The sequence below is a fragment of the Lichenostomus cassidix genome, chromosome 8 (assembly GCF_008360975.1).
Source record: "Lichenostomus cassidix isolate B80296 chromosome 8, HeHo_3.0, whole genome shotgun sequence".
Taxonomy (NCBI): Eukaryota; Metazoa; Chordata; class Aves; order Passeriformes; family Meliphagidae; genus Lichenostomus; species Lichenostomus cassidix.
In genome coordinates, this window is record NC_139489.1 from 4924544 (window position 1) to 4943181 (window position 18638).

An 18638-nucleotide genomic window follows, 5' to 3' on the forward strand; every position below is an offset into this window, starting at 1 on the left:
TTCATCCTGACACTGAAGAGACTTTTCTGATGTACAAAGTGTAGTTAGCATGAGACATATATGGATCTAATGGACTAATTGTTGAAAACCGTAAATATGGAAAAAAGATCTAGGTTCTGTGTTAAGAAATTAAGCTATAGAAATCATTTGTGAAATAGATCAAAGGAATGGTATAGATGAAAAACAACAGGGCTGGCTAATGGAGCTCTATAAAAATAACATTTCTCTGTTTTGATGTACCCCCTTGCTCTGTTAGTGGGTGTCTGATCTGTGTTTGTGTTGTTTAATGTGCAGTGGTGTGTGACCAAGTAGAAGCAATGAACCACAAAGGTAAATTGAAAGGTGAATTAACAGTCTTAATTATTGGAACATAATGGATAAAATTAGATTTCATTTCTCTTTCATACCAAATGGCTTTCTTTGCCCAATCTACTTCTCCTTTAGCACCTCCAGCTTTCTTCTGGCCTCTGCAATCCCTTGGAGTCACATATGTCCACAAGATGGTACTAGGCTACCAGTAGCCCCTACAATGGCTGGTCAGTGAAGGCTGGTGAAATTGCTGCTGGCCAGGTGTCACCAGAGAAGCTCACTCAAAAAAATCTCATTAGTGTTGTTTCCTGTGAGAGGCATTCAGGCCAAAATACCAGTTTGTTTGGGTTTTTTAATGAAGCAAAATTCCAGTAGGAATCAGAGCAGATCACTGCTGTGACTGATGCTCTGCACACTCACACCTGTTTCATACCAGATAGCTTCATTATTACCTCTGGAGCCACTTCCAACCTAAACTAATAAACTAATTTAGGAAAGAGAAGAATGAGGCCAGGAATTAGAGTAGCTTTATGAATCTGTGTTTTGGCACATTTAAAAAAGAGAAATTTGACCTAATGTATTATAAATACCTCATTTGCTTTAAGCAATTATTGTAATCTATCACATTGATGCAGCCAACACAAACATGCACTACATTTCTCACGCTAAAAATTGTTCAAAAAAGCTTGAATAAATTGTTAATACTCTATAAGCTGCTAGTGGAATAGCTCAATGATTAGCTCTTCTCTTCCCATGATTCAAACGCATTAGTGACACTGCTGACTAATGACTTGCAAAATTTATGTTAAAGACACAGGTGCATTTTTAAATTGCAGCCCAGTTCTTAAGTCAATTGCATTTCAGGCTTTGAAACTGAAAAGCTTTATTACAGTGGTTTACGTAAAATTAGTACTTGATTTTTTTTTTTTAAAGTGACACTCCACATATAATCATGTTAATTCTGTTGTGATGTTAGATTCAAGTTACTCTTGGAAAAAATATCTTCTCATAACACGATTACTGGAATACTGTTAATCCTGGCTGTATGAACAAGGCTGCGGTGTTAATTAAAGACGGTGTACTGCTTTCCCATCAGCACCATGCAAATGTAGTGGTAAACAAGGCCCCTGATAGCTTGTAAAGCATTTGTCATTGCTGATCAGACCGCATGTGCTTAGGCAGCAGAAAGGGCAAGCGGTCCCTGCGAAGGGAGGTGCCCACCTTTAGCATACTTGGTACATGTTTCACTAATTTTAATACAATTAAGTGGAGATGACCACATCAGTACAGTCATAATGAAATCCCTCAGTGGGAGATCTGAAGTAATGAGGAGAGTACACAGTTTGTGACTCGAGGCCATTTAAAGGAGCCCGCGTGTTTAATTGGCTTATAAAAATTAAGATCACGAATGAGGCTGGCATTGTATCAGGGCCACCGAGGGAGGCTCAGGACCCGCGGGTCTGACCCAGCGCGGTCCAGCAGGGCCCAGGTCCGCCTATCCCAGCGAGAGCTCCAGGGTGACCAGCCCGGCCTGGGAGGGCGCGTCCGAGCGCGCCGCTGCCATCTGCGGGGCTTTCCTTCGGCGGCCGCGGGCTGCCGGCGAAGGTGTCCCGCAGGTGTCCCTCCGGCGTTGCTCCGGGAGGCGGGATGCCGGCAGTGGCCGCGCTCTCCGGGGCCGAGCCGAGCGGGGCCCGCCCAGCGGGGCGCGTCACGGCGCGGCGGCGCGGCGGGGCGGGGGCGGCGCCGGCCGCAGTCGGCACGGGGCGGGCAGCGAGCGGCGCGCCGGCTGCGCGCACCCCGCACACGGCGCGCTGCCACCGAGGGAGGGAGGGAGCGAGCGAGCACCATGTGCCGGCCAGCGCTCGCCCGGCTGCTGCTCCTCCAGCTGCTGCTGCTGAAGCTACACCTCGGCAAAGGTGGGTCCGGCGCGGCACGGCCGCTCTCCCTCAGCGCCGGGGTTCCCTGGCCTCGGCGCTGCCGGGGAGCGGGCGAGCGTCCTGCGGGCACGGGCACCCTGGCGTGTGCCCGCTCGCCCCGGTGCCCTGCGCGGGGTTTGGGACCTGCAGAGGGCTGGGCACGCTCGGGGGTTGCGACCCGCGGGGGTCGGGCACGCTCTTCAGCGGGCGAATGCAGCCCGACCGCTGGTGACAGGAGCTGCCACCTTTAATCCCTTTCAGAGGGGATTTGTGCCTCATCAGAGCGGCACGGCACCGAGTCTGCAAAGCAGATTTGCTCCGTTCTCCCCCCGCCCTCAACTTTAGTTGGGTCAGGTCCCTGTTCCCGGGACGGCGCCGGTGCCTGTTCCGCCCCGCGTCCCCAGGTGTCGGTGCGATTTGCCCGGGTGACGGATGCGCAGAAGGTCCCAGCATCGCTGCGCTTTATAATTTTTCTTTGTCTGTTGTATTTCGGGTTTAACCATCTTCTATTGCCAGGCTCCTTTTCCCTCCGCCTTTAAAACAATGCGGGGAAGCACGGGAATGGCCCCTTTTATCCCTGCACAAAGCAGCTTCGGGATCGCCGCCGTGCTCCCGCGGAGGCGCGTCTCCCCCAGCCCCGCTCCGAGCCGCTGTGCCCCGGCGAGCCTAGCCCCAGCCCCGCACCGAACCGCTGTGCCCTGGCGAGCCCAGCCGCAGCCGCCACCCTCGGCCGGCGGCGGCTCCCGGCAGCCTGCCTGGGTTGCCCGCGGCCGGGGCGGGCGGCCCCGGGATGCTCCCTTCGCCCGGCCGGGGGAGCGCGCCCCGCTGACCCAGGCGCGGCCCCGTGTCTCGCAGGCGCCGTCAAGGAGTGCGAGGAGAACCAGTTCCAGTGCCGGAACGAGCGGTGCATCCCCGCCATCTGGAAGTGCGACGAGGACGACGACTGCTCGGATAACAGCGACGAGGCGGATTGCCGTGAGTGTCCGTGCCCGCACGGCGGGGCGGGGGGCCGGGAAGGGCGCGCTTCCCAGCTGCGCTGCGCCTCTTTTTATGAATGAATGAATGAAGTCGCGCCGTCCCCGGCCGCGGCGCCGATTGGCTGCCGGGAGCAGCAGATCCGTGACGCGGCGCCGCGGGGCAGAGGCTCCTCGCTGCCGCTCGGCTCGGCCGGCCCGGCCGGGACACCCGGGGCGCGGCGCGGCAGCGCGAGTGGGGCGGCAGCGGTCACCTGGCAGCTCCCTGCCGTCCCTGTGCCAGCCCCATCGCCTCCAGCAGTGTCCCTGCTCGGAGCGCCTAAAAGGAACAGGGCAGTGTGTGTCCTCGGGGCAGTTGGGAGAGATGTTAAACCGCGCGGGAGCCCGTGCTCAGGGCCAGTGACAGGTGCTCAGTGAAACTTTGCTTACTCATTGTGATCCTACAGGATGTGGGGTGGGTGTGAGTCTTGTGTTTAAATGTGTTTGCAGTCAGGGTGAGAAAGGAAATGAACAAGTAGCACTACTTGGCTTGGCAGTGTCAGCCATGTAACACTGATTCCCTGGTAGTGTGAGGGAAGAGAGAGCAAGATCTGTACTTTCAATCCTGAGAAGATGACACTCTTTCCTTCTCTAGTGGTATGGCTCTGGTGCGCATCAGTGGAAGCCCATAAACTCTGGGTGGTTCATAGGGTTGTGCTGTTGTATCTTGGCTGTTATTTTGCTTACAGCCTGGGAGAATTTGCCTCAGCTATGGAGTGTAAGAAGCATTTGTAAAAGAAATTACAGAGCCTAAGTCTTGAAGACAAGTATCTTTAATTTGGAGTTTAAAGCTGCAAATATTGCAGCAAGTACCACATCTCTTGAACTATGTCTGTAGAATAATAGCTACTGAGTGTGCATCAGGTGAATGTGCATTCAGTGAGTGAACTCTTCAAAGTTCATAGACTCACTGAATATATAAAGAAAAAAAAGAGTCACTGCTTATGTGTTTTTCCATATGAGACTGTCCTGTTAACAGCTTCACCTGTAAGACTGTGTCAGGTCATATTTGGAGTGAAGTCTAAGTAGATTAGTTTAAGGTGAGCAGAGATTCCCAGGCTCTTAATTTATAACAAGATGTTCCCCATTAATACCCCATACCATTTATTTCTGATGCTGTTTTTATTCAGAGGACTCTACAGCTTTTATATATGCCTAGATTTATGATCTGGGGAGTTAGCAGCATTAGTTAACTGAGACACAGAAATAGCTTTTACAGGAATTATAATGACACTGTTTATAGGCAGCTTAGATTTGGAATGTTTCAAATTGCAAAACACTTGGGGAATCCAGCGCTGACTGAGAACTACCTTGGATGTGTGTGTAGCCATAACTGGGAATGTTTTCTCAGAGGTGTCTGTGTTTCCCGAGAGAGACGCTAATCTGTGGAAGCACTGGGAATCTCTGAGCAGGTACATGATGATGTTCTTGAAACCTTCTATTGAAAACCTCTGTGCGCTGTCACACAAAGGCTTGGTGAGCTGCAGGTGACCTGTGGGCAGTGCTTTCGGAACTGCTTTACAGAGATTGGGATCGTGGCTGGAGGAGCATCTTGAAAGGATTCTGCACCCTGATCCCACACTGAAGAGTAGGTTTGTGGCCTGAGCTCTTGCCCTGCATGAGTGAGCGGGATGGTTTTGTCTTCTCCTTTTCCTTGTGATCAGCCCTCTCAGCATTGTGTCAGAAGAGAGAGTGGAGAACAACTTGCTGATGAGCATCAGTGTGAATTGTGCTGTGTTAGAATGGTTATTGCATCTGATTTAGGTTTATTTCAGAGGGTTTTTATAATTGTTGGGTTTGGGGGTGGTAAAAACATGTTCTTCACTTTAATCTGAATTTGGCATTTATTATTGATTGGGGATCAGACTACAGAAATTGCTCATGGACTGTTAATTTTGTTCATATATAGAGAGACTTTGCAGTTGCTTCCTCAAGCAGGCTGAAAGACAAAAATTGCATTTGTCATGCACATTTTTCTCACTTAAATTGTTCTGAACACTGTTTTATTTTGCAAATGTATACTGCTTTTCAGCATATGGAATGTTTGGAGTTCTACTCACTGGGTGAAAAAATACGTTCCATGTGTTTTTACTTCTAGATACTGCCTCTGTTGTCACTGCTGTAATAAACAGATATTTATTTAAAACCTATTTTATGAACATATGAAATGGAAGAAATTGTTCTGGAAAACTCAGCATGCCGGAGTGGTGATGGAGAGGGAAATGAATATGCAGGTAGCCCGCTGGCAGTGAGTACTGATAAAGGACCCTGATAACCTTTGTAATTACTTGATGATTTTTTTCCCAGAGCTGATAATGTATCTCTAATAGCTCACTGCTGCTTATGTATATCCTCCCTTGTTAAAGAGGCAGGATGGTCTTTATCTGTGTGAAGAATTGGTTTATCAAACCAATGCCTTGTGGTAGGCTGTCTAATACACTGCAAGATTTTGTAACCAAGAGTATCTTAAATAGTTCTGGAAAGAGTTGATTTTTTTTTTGGCAGGACTCTCAGGGCTTCCTACTCGAAATTGTCTTTGCGCAAGTTTGAATTTTTGTTTGTTTTTGTTTGTGTCCCCTGTTGTGTTGTGTTGTGTGTCCTGTGTCTGTCCACGTTTCCCCACATCCTCCCTATCCCTAAGACTTGCTGGTATAATGTTGGCTTTTTAAATGGAATTTTGGATTTAAGGGAATTTCTGAGGAGAACGTTTCAGTAATCAAACTGTGTTGTGCCCTTGGCATTTGCTTTCCACTGAGTAATCTTTTTCTGTTGTGGCTGGCAGTGCAACTTATCTACCATAGGACCATGTGTGAGTTAATATGGCACATTGGACCTGAAGCATGAAAAAATAATGCTTTCCAGTCTTAGACAAATCAGATTGGTCAGTACTAGTTTTAAGGTGAATTTCATCCAAGGCAGGTTGTGTTTCTGGCGTGGCAAAAGAAGCCAAGGAGGCTGCCAGGAAGGAAGGAGACGGTGTTCATTTGTGTGTAGGCACATGACTTGTGAAGTGTTAACAAGGGAGAAGGAGGAGACACTAATTTGTGTGCATTGTAGAAATCTGTAAAAATAAAGCAGTAAACAGATTGCTTAAATATGAAGATGCCTTTTTGCTGTCATGTTTTCAGGAAGTTGTAGCATTTTGAAGAAAAGAAAATAAAAAGGGAGTAGAGATGTTCCTTAAAATGTTTCAGTGCGTCTGTGGAAAGGAAACTAAACTCCAAAGAGGAAAACTGTGGAAGTTACATTGTTCGAATTGCTGGGGAAATCAAGACTTAAACTCTGGAATTAGAAATCTTGGATAGCTGTTGCAGAGTTTAAACCTGTTTTAAAACTATTTGCTCTGCTCTATGCAGCATGATTTGCTTGAACTCAATCCAGTCTGTGTCGGCCTGGGAAACCAAAAACCTGATCACACCTTACAGCTTGCAATGCCATGATCTGCACTAAGTGTGGTCCCACGATGAGGACAGGGCTCCATGGCAATTCTGAACATGGTTTCTACAGATGCATTTTACTCCTTCCCTGTGATGCCTTTTCTTCTTCAGAAATTCTGGAAAGGCAAGACTGACATTTAGGACCTATTTCAGACGGTGTTTGCAGATACAGAGTCATCAAGACTTCTTTTGTATGGTATGGCAGCAGCTTTATAAACATCACTACTTTTCTAGTGGGAAAGATGTCTGTTTTCTGAGGCACAGTGTTTTAGCAAAAGCACTCTTTGCTGAGGTATTCAGAATGTGGGATGCTGACTTTTGTTCTGTGTCTCCCTCAGGAAATGTGGAGGCTGCAGAGCCAGGTCAGGCTTGGGATCCACGTGCTGTGTGTCCAGGGTTCTGCTGCTTTGTGACACATCACCCAGAACGGAAAATCCTAGAGAGCTGCTTCAAAGGGGGAGTGGCTCTTTGGAGGCTTTTTCCCCAGTTTTACAAGTTTCTTCCTGCTTGCCACTGTAGCCAGCAGAAAACAAGGGATAACTTGCAAACTGCAGCCAGACACAATATACTTGACGTAAAATAAGAGCTCTTATTTTGGGGGTTGTGTTTGATTTTATTTTTCTGATGTAAGTAGGGTTCACATTGTCTTAACCCAGACCTGAGTGCGGGTGAAAGAGACTGGGAGACCTCTGCTTAAATGCTTCACTGTTGTATAAACATTAAATGTGGCAAAGATTATCGTTGCAAAAAGCAATCAGTAGCTTAAACAGTTTCCTAAAATGAAGCAAAAGCTGCAAGATCACTTCGGTTTTGTAATACCTGCCTGCAGGGGGACACAGCCAAATGCAGAATTACTGTTTCTCATTTAAAGCTCCGTTTTCCACCTTTGCACTGGTATCCTTTCTGTGGTGTTGCTTGCTAGTGAGGACAGTTCATGGAGATATTTTATAGACAGGATCGAGTCTGCCTCAGGTATGAGATGTGGTCTGAAGGGAGTTACTGTTTCGAAGACTGTTCCTGTGTGTCCAGACTGCAGGGTAAACATGTGGCATCAGCAAACTTCCCCTACCTCAGCCCTTGCCTGCCTTGTGGCCACAGTAGGTGACTGTGTAGCTGAGACACATTTCCTTTGCAGTTAGGAGGAAGGAATCCTGTTCTCCTGCTGGCTTTGAAGAGAGAGTCTGCTGAGTTTGACTCCTGCTGTCTGTGTGAAAGCCCAGGAGGCAGCCTCATGGTCACTTTGCCTCTTAGCTCAGATTTCACTAGAGCTGGAATTCGGGAGTGAAAATATATCAAAAAGCCTATTTAAGAACTAAATTCTGAACCCTGTGGAGAGTTAAATATGGTCTGGGTGCCTTTGAAATGCAGGAGTGTAGTGGTGTGCCACGCTTGCAGGTTTTGGGATGTGACAAAGTGGGACAACAGGCACTCACAACTGCCACATGTAGTCTATAACTTTTTGTCCTCTGCTATGCATTGCTCCAATTTTTCTTTCTGTTCTGTGTTGAGACAGTATCCTGGATGCTGAGTGATTGCTGCCTGCCACTCTGGAGATGCCTGTGCACGTCACCATGTGGAGTTTGAGGTCTCCTTGACATATGCATTGTCATATGCTCTTGATTATGTCAGTCAGAGTTTAACTGCATTATGTGGCCAGCTTGCATGCTTATCCCAAAACTGGAAGCACTGAGAAGAGTGGTGTTGAGAGGCAGGGCTTGTTTGCTTGCCTCTGTGGCTGCTGCCTGACTGTCTTGCTCTGTACTGTGTTCCTGTCCAGGTCCAAACCAGTTTACTGTGTTCCTAGTGAATGCTGTTAATTTATCTTCATTTTTTCATTGTATTTGTGTTATCTGCTCTGAAAAAACTAACTTGCATGTTTTTGGGGGCTGGATTATCTTCCCTGTTAGTGCAACGTGTTGCAACCTTTATGTAGAAAATCAAGTTTTAAGCACATGCCCATCTCCATTTCCTGATCTCCTGGCAAATTTTCTTGAGTTTTATTTATGCAGTGTTATTTATTAAGCAGTCTAGATGCAGACTGCTTTCTAGGAGGTGATTTTCTATTGCTCCTGCTCATGCTCTGGGAAAGAAAGAGAGAACTGGAATGTAACCACTGAGAAGGCAGAAGAGTAAAATGGGGTATGTGGGAGAGCCACAGAGGGCCTTGTGGTTACTGAGGGAAGTGAACTTGGTTCTATGGAGTGCTGCTGTGCTGTAGCAAGAAAGCACAAGGTCTGCTCTAGATACAGTTACAGGAACAAGCTGTGAGCTGAAAAGCTTTCCTGAGGTCAAGGAGAATTGGAAGAGTGAATATAATTACTAAGTTCAAGAAGGAAATTGTGAAAGTGCAGTCAAAACCAACATGACTTGGTTTATTTATCAGAGAGCTCAGAGCTGTCGTTTCAGAGGATACAAACATATTCTACCTTTTGAGCCAATGTAGGCAAGCTTCATGCAGAGCATTTTAATGTATAAAGATAGAACAAAGAAGTAGTGGCTGCCCCATCCCTGGCAGTGTTCAAGGATGGGGTTCTGAGCAGTCTGGTCTAATGGATGGTGTCCCTGTCCAATGCAGGGGGTTTGGAACCAATGGTTTTTAAATCCCTTCCAACCCAAACCATTCTGTGATTCTATGAAAAGTCGATGTAGACCAGTTCTCTTTTTTTCTGCAGTGCTCTAGACACAGGATTAGCTCAGGTTGAGATGTGATTTCTGACTGGTTGATGTTAAGAGTGGAAGATACTTAGGATAATTTAATATTAACCAGAAAATGTTTAGAAATTAATTCAAATTACCAAATTGCATTTATGAGACCAGAGAAACCAAGTGTAATGTGTTGGTGGACACATTTATCTGACACATGCAGACTAAGAGATTGCCAGTGATAGAAATAATGAGTTTTCTTGACTCCATTGTCCACCTAAAGGACCATTAAACACTCTGTAATACGTGAAAATGTGTGACTATTATTGATTCCCACAGCTGTTTCTAAAACAGCAGAGACCCAGCTTTTGTTTCTGCTGGCTTTTTCAATGTCATCAGATTTTTTAATTCACTGGCAGATCTGCCATGTCTTTGGTGTGCCTCAGAGACTGAGATGTTGTGTTAGGGATGCATTTGTGGTAGAATTGATTGGGTGTGAAGTTCTCCTGATCCTTCTACTGATGACCTTTTCTCTCTACAGCTTTCCCATTTTCCTGCAGTTTTTCCCTGGTAATTTCAAAGATGTTCTCAAGCATGTTGCTGCTTAGGTCTGCTTTTCCGTGTCACTACATGCCCTATAAAATGTTGTAAAATGTCCATTTTTCTTGCTCTTTTCTTTTGCCCATGAAAACAAATCAGTAAGGTGAGTTTGGGTGATGGGGATGAAGATTTTCTGCTTTGCTTTTCTTATGGAGTAGCATGTCCATAGTAGAAAATGAGTCTGTCTGCTCTGGTGTGCTCTGCTCCCAGTACAGACAGCTGCTTCCAGCCAAAGGGAAATCCTCACTATTTTATGTGTGGGAAGTGTTGGAAAAGCTGAGTGCAGTTTTTCTAACTCTGTATTTTCCATTAAAATCATTAATATTCAGATACCCACAAGGGAGGGGAAAAGGGTAAAAGGCCCTGTAATAAAATTAATGCAGATTTTCTGCTCTGTGAAAAATTCTGTCTGAAATGCAAGTGATAAAAACCTGATTAGACTTTAAAAGTTACAATAATACTGTAAGCTAGTTGAAAAATAAATCTAAACCCTTCCAAACTGAAACATTTTCAAGAGCCAGATTTTAACCTACAAGAAACCAGAAGCTTTTTAAAGCAGGGATGTGAGCTCTGTCACTGATGGTCTCTCAGAGTGAGATATCCTGTTTCTTGCCATAGTAATGATGCCTCGGTAGACTGTGCTTCTGTTCCTGGCAAGGACCATGACTTTTTTTTCCCAGAGCTGAGGCAGATCTGGCAGCCTTGTGTCTTTCTCCTTATGAAGAGGTGAATAGATGGCATTAGAGTTTTTCTGCTCTGGAGTGACTCAGCTGTACAAGAGTCAGCAGCAGAGCCAAGAACAGGAACGAGGCTTTCTACCTACCAGTCCAGTGCTCAACGCACACAGCTGCACTGCTCCTTGCAGAGGTACCTGTTGGACAAGTGGAAGGTTTCTGTTTTTCCTCCAGGTTTCCTGGTTATTTTCAGCCTAAGCTAAGGTCTGGCAGTCAGTCTAACCTCACACTTAACGCCAAGAGCAAGTGTTAGAAACTAGGAGAGAACAAGATTTATAGCTGGCTTAAAGCAAGGCTTAAAAGTCTTTGGGCTGCGGCCATGTAAAGTGAGTTTTATTGCCAATTTTTTTTCCTTAGATGTTCTGTTTCTGATACTTCAGTATTATTAAATGCATTATTAATATTTATTAAATGCTTGAGAGCATGTGTGGCACTCTACCAGGACCAGAGCAGTGAGGGACTCAGTTTCCATGGCAGCAAGAGCAGAGTCCTGTACTTGCAGAACCAGAAAGGCTCTTTTTGGCAACTGCTTTCTGTACTGTGATTACTTTTTCTTTTTAAAGATAGATATATAATTTAAAATCTAATTTATTAGTGCTGCAGAATCTTGTCCATCCTGAGTGAGAATTTTGCCTGCTGTAAGTTTATCTTTTTTGTTTTGGAGTTCTAGCTTGGTTTCTTTAGCTTCTGTGGGTTTGATTTCTTTTACTTGCAAAATACTGAAAAGGGTAAGAGTGTGTTTAAAATTAATTGTAATAGATGGAAATTTTCTTTTGATTTTGTTTAATTTGAAATTTATGTTGTTGTAGACTTCTCTCCCTTTCCAGGTAGCCTGTAACATAGATTTATTAATTAAAATAATTGTTGAACAAACTAGTGTGAACAACTGACAGTAAACTCTTAACTGTACTATGTCCCTCATTTGGATAACTGCTCTAATTCCAAATTTTATCTTCATATTTTAAGTGCTTTGTTTCATACTTCTTTTGTGCTTCCTTCCTAGAGATGTGATATTTAGTATGATGTACACTGAGGTGATGTTTTGCTTCATTCCAAAGGGATTAAAATTTTCTTTTGAACCTAAGTCTTTGTCCTGCTGTGTGTTACCTGGTAGAGGGTTTTGTCTGTCTTTGCTTTCCATATATAAAGTTGATGTGACTAATTTCTTTGGTATCTTTCCAGGCTTTTTCTATTTTTGTTGATCTAGGTGAGTAAGGTTGTAGGCATCTTTCCAGATGTGTTGCATGTGTCTCCTACGATACATACCAGCTGCTTGGCTTGCTGTTTGAGCAGTGACTGTATATCAGTAAACCTTGCTGGATTTGCTGGACGTCTTCCATCCAAATGTGATGCTACTTTGTGAGATCCAGGGAATAGTTAAGAGCATAAAAATCATCAGCAGCAGGAGTAGTGAATATACTTGCACTGAGAATAAGAGTTTTGGATGTAAACGTACAACTGTTCCTCTAGGCTTTGCATCCTGAATCACGATTGCATCTATATAGCTACTCATAAACAGAAAGAAATGACCCAGTTTCTTTGATAGCAAATGTCAGTGCTGACTGATATAGGCCAAGAGATACACCTCCTGCCTCTGTAACTCTGTGCTTCTATTCTTGTTTGTGTAGTTGTGTTACGCTCGTTACACATTTGTCATCCCGTGGCTGCTTAGCAGTTCAGCTTTCTATGAATCTTCCCCATACAAATGGACTAAATGTTATCTCAGGGACGTGAAAACTGAGGCTTGGGGAAGTTACCCTCTGCCCATGGCTGTAGAGTGATGTAGCAACTCATTGTGGCCATTAGTGAGTCATGACAAAAGTCCCCAATTTCTTTTTTCCTGGTCCATTATCTCGTTGTTTTACACAGATAACCGTGTTCCTTGGATTAAATGACTGCTCGAGGACCCATGACAGACTTTTTGTTTGCTAAAGAGGCTTTGTCCATTCTGTGTGGGGACTTTCTCTCCAAGCCTCCTTCACCTGCTGCCCACACCTTGCTGTTATCTGAGCGCAAACTGCTGAAGTAACTTATCACTTGTGCACCCGTTCCTCCATAAATTATTTGTAACATATCATTTTCTGGAAAGGAGCAAGATAACTGAGGGAGTTGAATTTGCCATTGTTTATTTTATTGCTACTGGTCTTTTCCTTCTTGCTTTCTCTCATAGAACAGCAAAGATATAGGTTAGATTGCACAACTCTGAAGTTTGCACAAGGTGGGCTCAGTCCATGGTTTAGGAGGGGTAACCTATATGGGTACTGTTCTTTAGCAGGTGATAAATAAGGAGTTTCAAAGGGCAGCTCTGGACCAAAGCTCTGCCAGGATCACATTAGTGTGTTGAAATTGCTTTACTTCAACCCTTCGCTGGGTCTTTTCTATTCCCCCTTTTCACAAGAGCTCTTTTAACACAGAAATCTGTCCTATTTTTTATAAAATAATGTGTTATTTATGTTTGCCCAAGGTGCCAGTGCATGTTGATCCCTGCAGTTAAATTAGGATTAAGGAGCTGCATTGACAGGTGCTGAAAAGAATCGTATCTGTCCAGCTCTTGACTGCAGGGTCTCTGATTGTGGCATGGTACTTCAAAGAGACTGAGTGCAGAGCAGGGGAGAAATCCTGGGGCACCCTTTTCTAGAGGGAAATGGTAGATAATGTACTTATTTTTTCTCCATGGTTGTGGACGTGTGTCTGAGCAATATGGAACCTTTCCCAGGCTTGCACAGAGCATCTCATTACCTTGCTCTTCCTTCCAGTCTTTTTCCATGAGTTTGGCCATTAATTCTCGTGGCCCTGTTTCACAATGTCCATCCTCAACAGCAACACACAAAGCCTTTGTTAACACCTTCTCTCTCTCAGGCATTGCAGGGGACTCTGCAAAGCTTGGCTGAAAGCAGCAGGCATTTCTTCACATTTGATTATGCACACAATCATGTGAATACTGCAAGCCTCTATTTGTGATAATGCTTGTAGAAAGGATTAATAATTCCTGCAGAAATGCTGTACTTCTGCTGGCAAGAAACTGCTAAGCTCCCCCTGCCCAGATCTATTTATTTAATTTACAGTATTTTTAAATTTTGAGACTGTAATGCAAGTTGAGGCTGCCAGGGTGACAAGTGTTGGAGATTGCAGAGCTGATGTGGAGTTGCACAGCTGCCTACTGTTGATTCCCATTCGGGGCAGTTGTGCACCAAATTATTGGGCACACTGTGAAGTGTATTGGCAAACAATACCCTGGGAGATGTGTGTTCACAGAACAAAAGCCATCACTGTCACTGAGTGGTTCTGATCCTCCAGCTTTCAAGGTCAGGACTGAGAAATTCAGCACCATGGGAAATGCTGCATTCCTGCAGCAAGAGTCAGGGCTGTGCTGGGGATTACAGAGTCCTTGGTTTACAGGGCTCTCATCCTGGCAGCTTCATCCCTGTCTGCTCAGCACACAGGAGGAGTGTTTCAAGAAAACCTGAAACCAAAATGTCCTTTTAGGAGACTGTTTTCTTTCCTTTCTTCTCTAGGCAAGCTGGATAGCTGTCAGTGAGTTGTCCATAATAATAAGGGCTGAGCAGTGATCTTTGTTGCTTACTGGTTCCTTTTCTGAGCTGTGTTGTGCAGGCTTCATCATCATATCACAGGGTTAATTTTAGAATGCAAAAAAGATGCTTCTCTGACAGTGAAAACCACAGAGGGGGAGGAAGGCAGCCAAGTACAGGACCTAATTTTCCCCCTTCCCACAAAAGTGTTTTTTTCTTCCTGTGGGGGAGTGTGAGTTCAAATGTGGCATTAGAAACATATTCAATGAGGGGTTTAGGGCAGAATCTTGCTGTGTTGTTTTTGAAAAGGATTCTCTCCCTGTTACTTGTTTCTGCTGAAGTCATGTGGGATTAGGTTTCCTGAGAGGAAAAACCAAACCTGGTGAGATCTGGAGCAACAAACTGGAATTCCCTTAATTTAATTTATGGCCATTTTTTGTGACTGCAGTACACCTGAGAGCTGATATCGCTTTTTCTGGAGATGGCTGGGGGTGAATTTCCTGTAGACGAAGCTTTTTGGTGCATCAGTTTGACCTTTTACATAGAAAAAGGGCATGTGTAAATGTCACTTTTCTACAGTAATCAGTTGGGATTATCTGCCACTGTTGGGCTTTTTTTCTCTGCTTTTATAATAGCAGAGACTTTTACAGCAGTTTGACATGTAACAATGATGGAGCTTTCACTCTCTTACACTGGATAAATTCTCATCAGTAGATGGGAAGGAGATGATTCATAACTGTTAGGATTCTGTGTGTGTGAGACAGTTATATTTCTTACTGGATTTGAACTGGAAGATCGAGGATCTCATTTCATTCTCAACTGTTAGAATTCAAAATCTTAAATGATGAGTGTCTCGGGATTTGGGGAAGATATTTGCTGTGTGTTCTGCTCTAATTAATTGCGATGTTTGGTGGGGGTTCCTTATTACTTTAATCTGTGGACAGCACCATTCCCTGATGTTGAAAGTTGAAGAAAGAAAACATCTCGTCTGTGTGAGGGCTCAGCCTGATCTTGCTGCTGCAGAAGTCTCTGAGGAAGTGCTGATCAGTTATTTTAGATTGCTGACTAAAACTTGGCCCTGTAGCTTCAGAGCACAGACCTGACCCTCTCCCTGCTGGTGTAGTTCTGTTGAGATTGACATCTCTTAGCTGGAAAAGCTGCTGCTGTGGGCCCAGGAGGGCTGAAAGGGCATGGATTTGTGTGGTCTGTGAGGTGCTGCCGAGAGAAGAGCCCTGGCTGGCCTCACTGAGCATGGGGCTGTGCCCACATAGCTGTGCTGGCCAAAGCTCCTCCTCACCAGCCAGGCAGAGCTTTGCCTTGGGTATGTTTTATCTCCTAAAGTGAGCCTGTGAAATAATGGTGAGGCGAGCAGTGCTGGCAAGGGAATATGCTGGACAAAACATCAGTTTTAAGTGATATTTGAAGGGATCTTTGTTCTTCCACAGTTACAAACAGTCACAACTGACAATAAGAAACCTTTCCAAACTCAAAAATCAATGGCTTCAGGCCTGTAGTGTTCACAACATGTTTTCTGCAGCAGTTTTCACCAGGGTATTACCCTGTCTTTCTTTAGCCTCCAGAAGTGCATAGAGCATCATTGTGGAGCTACAAAACATGTTCTGGCCTTGGACCACTGTTTTGTTCCAAGTGAGGATTAACTGCTCTCTAATTCTGTTTCGGGGTGAAAGTACAGTTTAATTCCATTCCTGATCTCATGCAACCCCCAGCTACAGTGTTGTGTGAGGACCTGCCATTGGCAAGCCATGAAAATAGAAACCATCCATATTTTATTGACTATTCATTCAGTCTGTATCCAGTACTTCTTTTGCTTGTGTTTCCCAGTGTTCTGCTGAAGGAAAGATCAATCACAGGCATATTTTAGTCTGTGATATTCCTAGTTTTATAATGATCTTGCTTTCAATTTGGATATTGTAAAATTGCCCTCTTTGGCTGCTTAGTCTGCATTTACAGCTCTGCTCTTTGGTGGAAGGGGCCAAGCTCACTCCAAAGGATTATGTGTTTTTCTCTAGCTAAAGCAAGTTCTTCCTGTGCTAAACTTCAGGTGTCTCTGCTTTTTGGAGCAGGAAGACCCAGAGCTCTGTGTGGTACAGGTGCAGTGTATAGATCTGAGCTTTGACACAGGATCTTAGATCTTCCTGGAAGAGCAGGAAATCAGAAGGTTGACATGATATTTAAATTTTATTGAGAGCCTGCTTATGGCAGTAAAATCCTTACTGTGGCTTTGACTTGCCGCTGCCTCTGGCGTTCACTCTGCCCTGAACAGCAGAGCAACTAAAGTTTCTCCTGGCTTGGCCCATAGTTTGCAGCATTATCTGTCACAGCAGGAATGGACACAAGGAAAATGAGCAGTGTTCCTCAGTCCCACAAAATGGAACTACTGCCTGGGTTGAGTATTCCCAGTTGAAGCTCCTTGCCCTGCCTGACAATATTGTATCCTTGCCTGAATATGGCTTGGAAAGCCTCAATATTATTGCTTTAATCTGCTTGCTTATGAAAAAGCTTGAAGTTCATGTTCTGGTTTAGATATTGTGCAATATATTCAACTGACAAAAAAAGCAAAGCAAGAAAACCCCAACCCTGAGCCATTTGGAGAGGTGGTTTTTCTTGCTAAGCTGCAGGCTATTAGATCGCACAGCAGAACTCTTGGTGAGTTCAAAGTGAGTTTATTGTTGCTGTGTGGGTATTTAGTGAGTCAGTGTAAACCTCTTTAATTCTGTTACGTCAGTAGAACAACTTTCATCCTGCTTTTTCAATACCCTTCATTCAGGTAATAATAATTGGATTTTCCTGTAATATATAGGTACTAAAACACTTCCTAGTAGATTAGATATTTTGTTTGACTGCAAAAAATGGGCAGGAAGAATTGCCAAATGTGAGTAGGCGCTCTCCATCTCTATCACTGCTGTGCACTTGTTAATAAGTGGATGAACTTGATGGAGATTTGTTTTGATGAGCTTTTGCCCGGCTGGCCTTTTGTTCCAACAGCATTATGTCTGAGTGAGTCAAATAAGCTGCCTTGGAGTTTTCCAGCATGCTGTCTCTCTAGATGAAGAGCAGGTAATCGTGACTCAGTCCTGCCAAATCTATTCTATTACAAAGCGTTTCTAGGCAGGTGGCTGTAGAGTACATCTGTACTGTTCTTGCAAGGATCTTTGCTCACGAAGGCATCACACAGCCATTCCAGGGACAGTTTTTAGGGGGAACAGGCAGGTGAGAGCTAGGCCTGCCCAGGAGTGATTTGGGTGCTTTGGGCAGTTCTGTCCTCAGGTCTCCACTGGAAAAGTGTCTCCCTGTGCAGGGAGCTTGTAGTGTCAGTCTGCTTGATTGGGCTCCCACACTGGAAGACAAAAGAAGCCTAAAGAGAAATCAAATGTCACTAGGGCTGAGAATGAAACTCCTGTGCAAGGTCTGGTAAGCCAGCTGGAGACTCAGCCATGCCTGAACTTTGTGGTTTTAATAAATGAGGCTTGTTAAGAAAATATGCCCAATGCTGAGAACCCATAAAGAGCAGAACAAGAATGTGATGGGAAAGGCAGGCTGAGAGTGTAACAAAACATGTCCCTGTTTCATCAGGCTCTGTGGTGGGATCTCCCCTCCTCACCCAAAACAACTGTGTGAACTGAACCTCAAATGTCATCAGAGGAAGTGCTTATCTGGGAATGTTTGTGCTCGTGCCTGCTCCTTCTGTAGCCTCAAACTGCTGCCAATAATGGTGAGAGTGTTTCCTGCACCACATAGACCTCACCAGCTCCTTGGGAGCAGAAACTCCCTTCCAGCATCCGATGGTGCTGCTTTGATCCCGGCTGTCACACTGTAAAGGTGAGGGCCTTTTTTGTTGCTGTTTTCCATGGAATTGCCTTTGTGTACAGAAAACCATTGCTGTCAATGCAGAGAAGTGGAAGGGTGCAACTGCATGTCAGGAAGGTGTTTTTCTGTAGCAAAAAGTAGAAATAGGAAAGTAAAAATGCCTACCCTACCTGTCTGATTGTTAGTGGGGCAGATAGGCCCCAAAAATAATACAAAGGTTTTCCTGTAAATGTCCTATTTTTAAAAATGAGAAGAAGTCTCATTATAGCCATTGAAGGTATGCATGGAGAGCAAGGTACTTAGTTGTATTAAAATGTGTCTGATCAGGCAGGGGCAGGGACTTGGTATAAAATCCCTTTCTAAGTTTTCATTGACAGCCTCCTTCAGCTCTCATTTTCACAATTTACTCGCTTGTGAGATGGGGAAATGGTTTGTCTTTTTTGTAGAATAGTGCAGTCGACGAATGGTCAAAAGAGTGGAACAGGAGCTTGGTATTGCTGTTTAGTTAAATGTGTGTGCTTGCAAACAAAATCAGCAAGCTGGCATTTGGTCAAGAGAAGCGGCTTTCAAGTTTAGAGGGACGAACTTCTGAATCCAGTCAGAATATTGAATGCAACCCAGATGGCAT

General features: G+C 44.7%; 1 protein-coding gene across 2 annotated transcripts in view; it reads left to right on the forward strand.

Annotated features, from left to right (window-relative positions):
- Positions 1–2071: 2071 nt before the first annotated feature.
- Positions 2072–18638, forward strand: part of LRP8 (LDL receptor related protein 8) — a 173091-nt gene continuing 156524 nt past the window's right edge. For both annotated transcript variants that reach the window (XM_085067566.1, XM_085067567.1), the window contains exons 1-2: positions 2072–2225; positions 3081–3200. In XM_085067566.1, the coding sequence (XP_084923692.1) occupies positions 2156–2225; positions 3081–3200 (190 nt within the window). In that variant the 5' untranslated portion in view covers positions 2072–2155. The remainder of the gene's footprint in view (positions 2226–3080; positions 3201–18638) is intronic.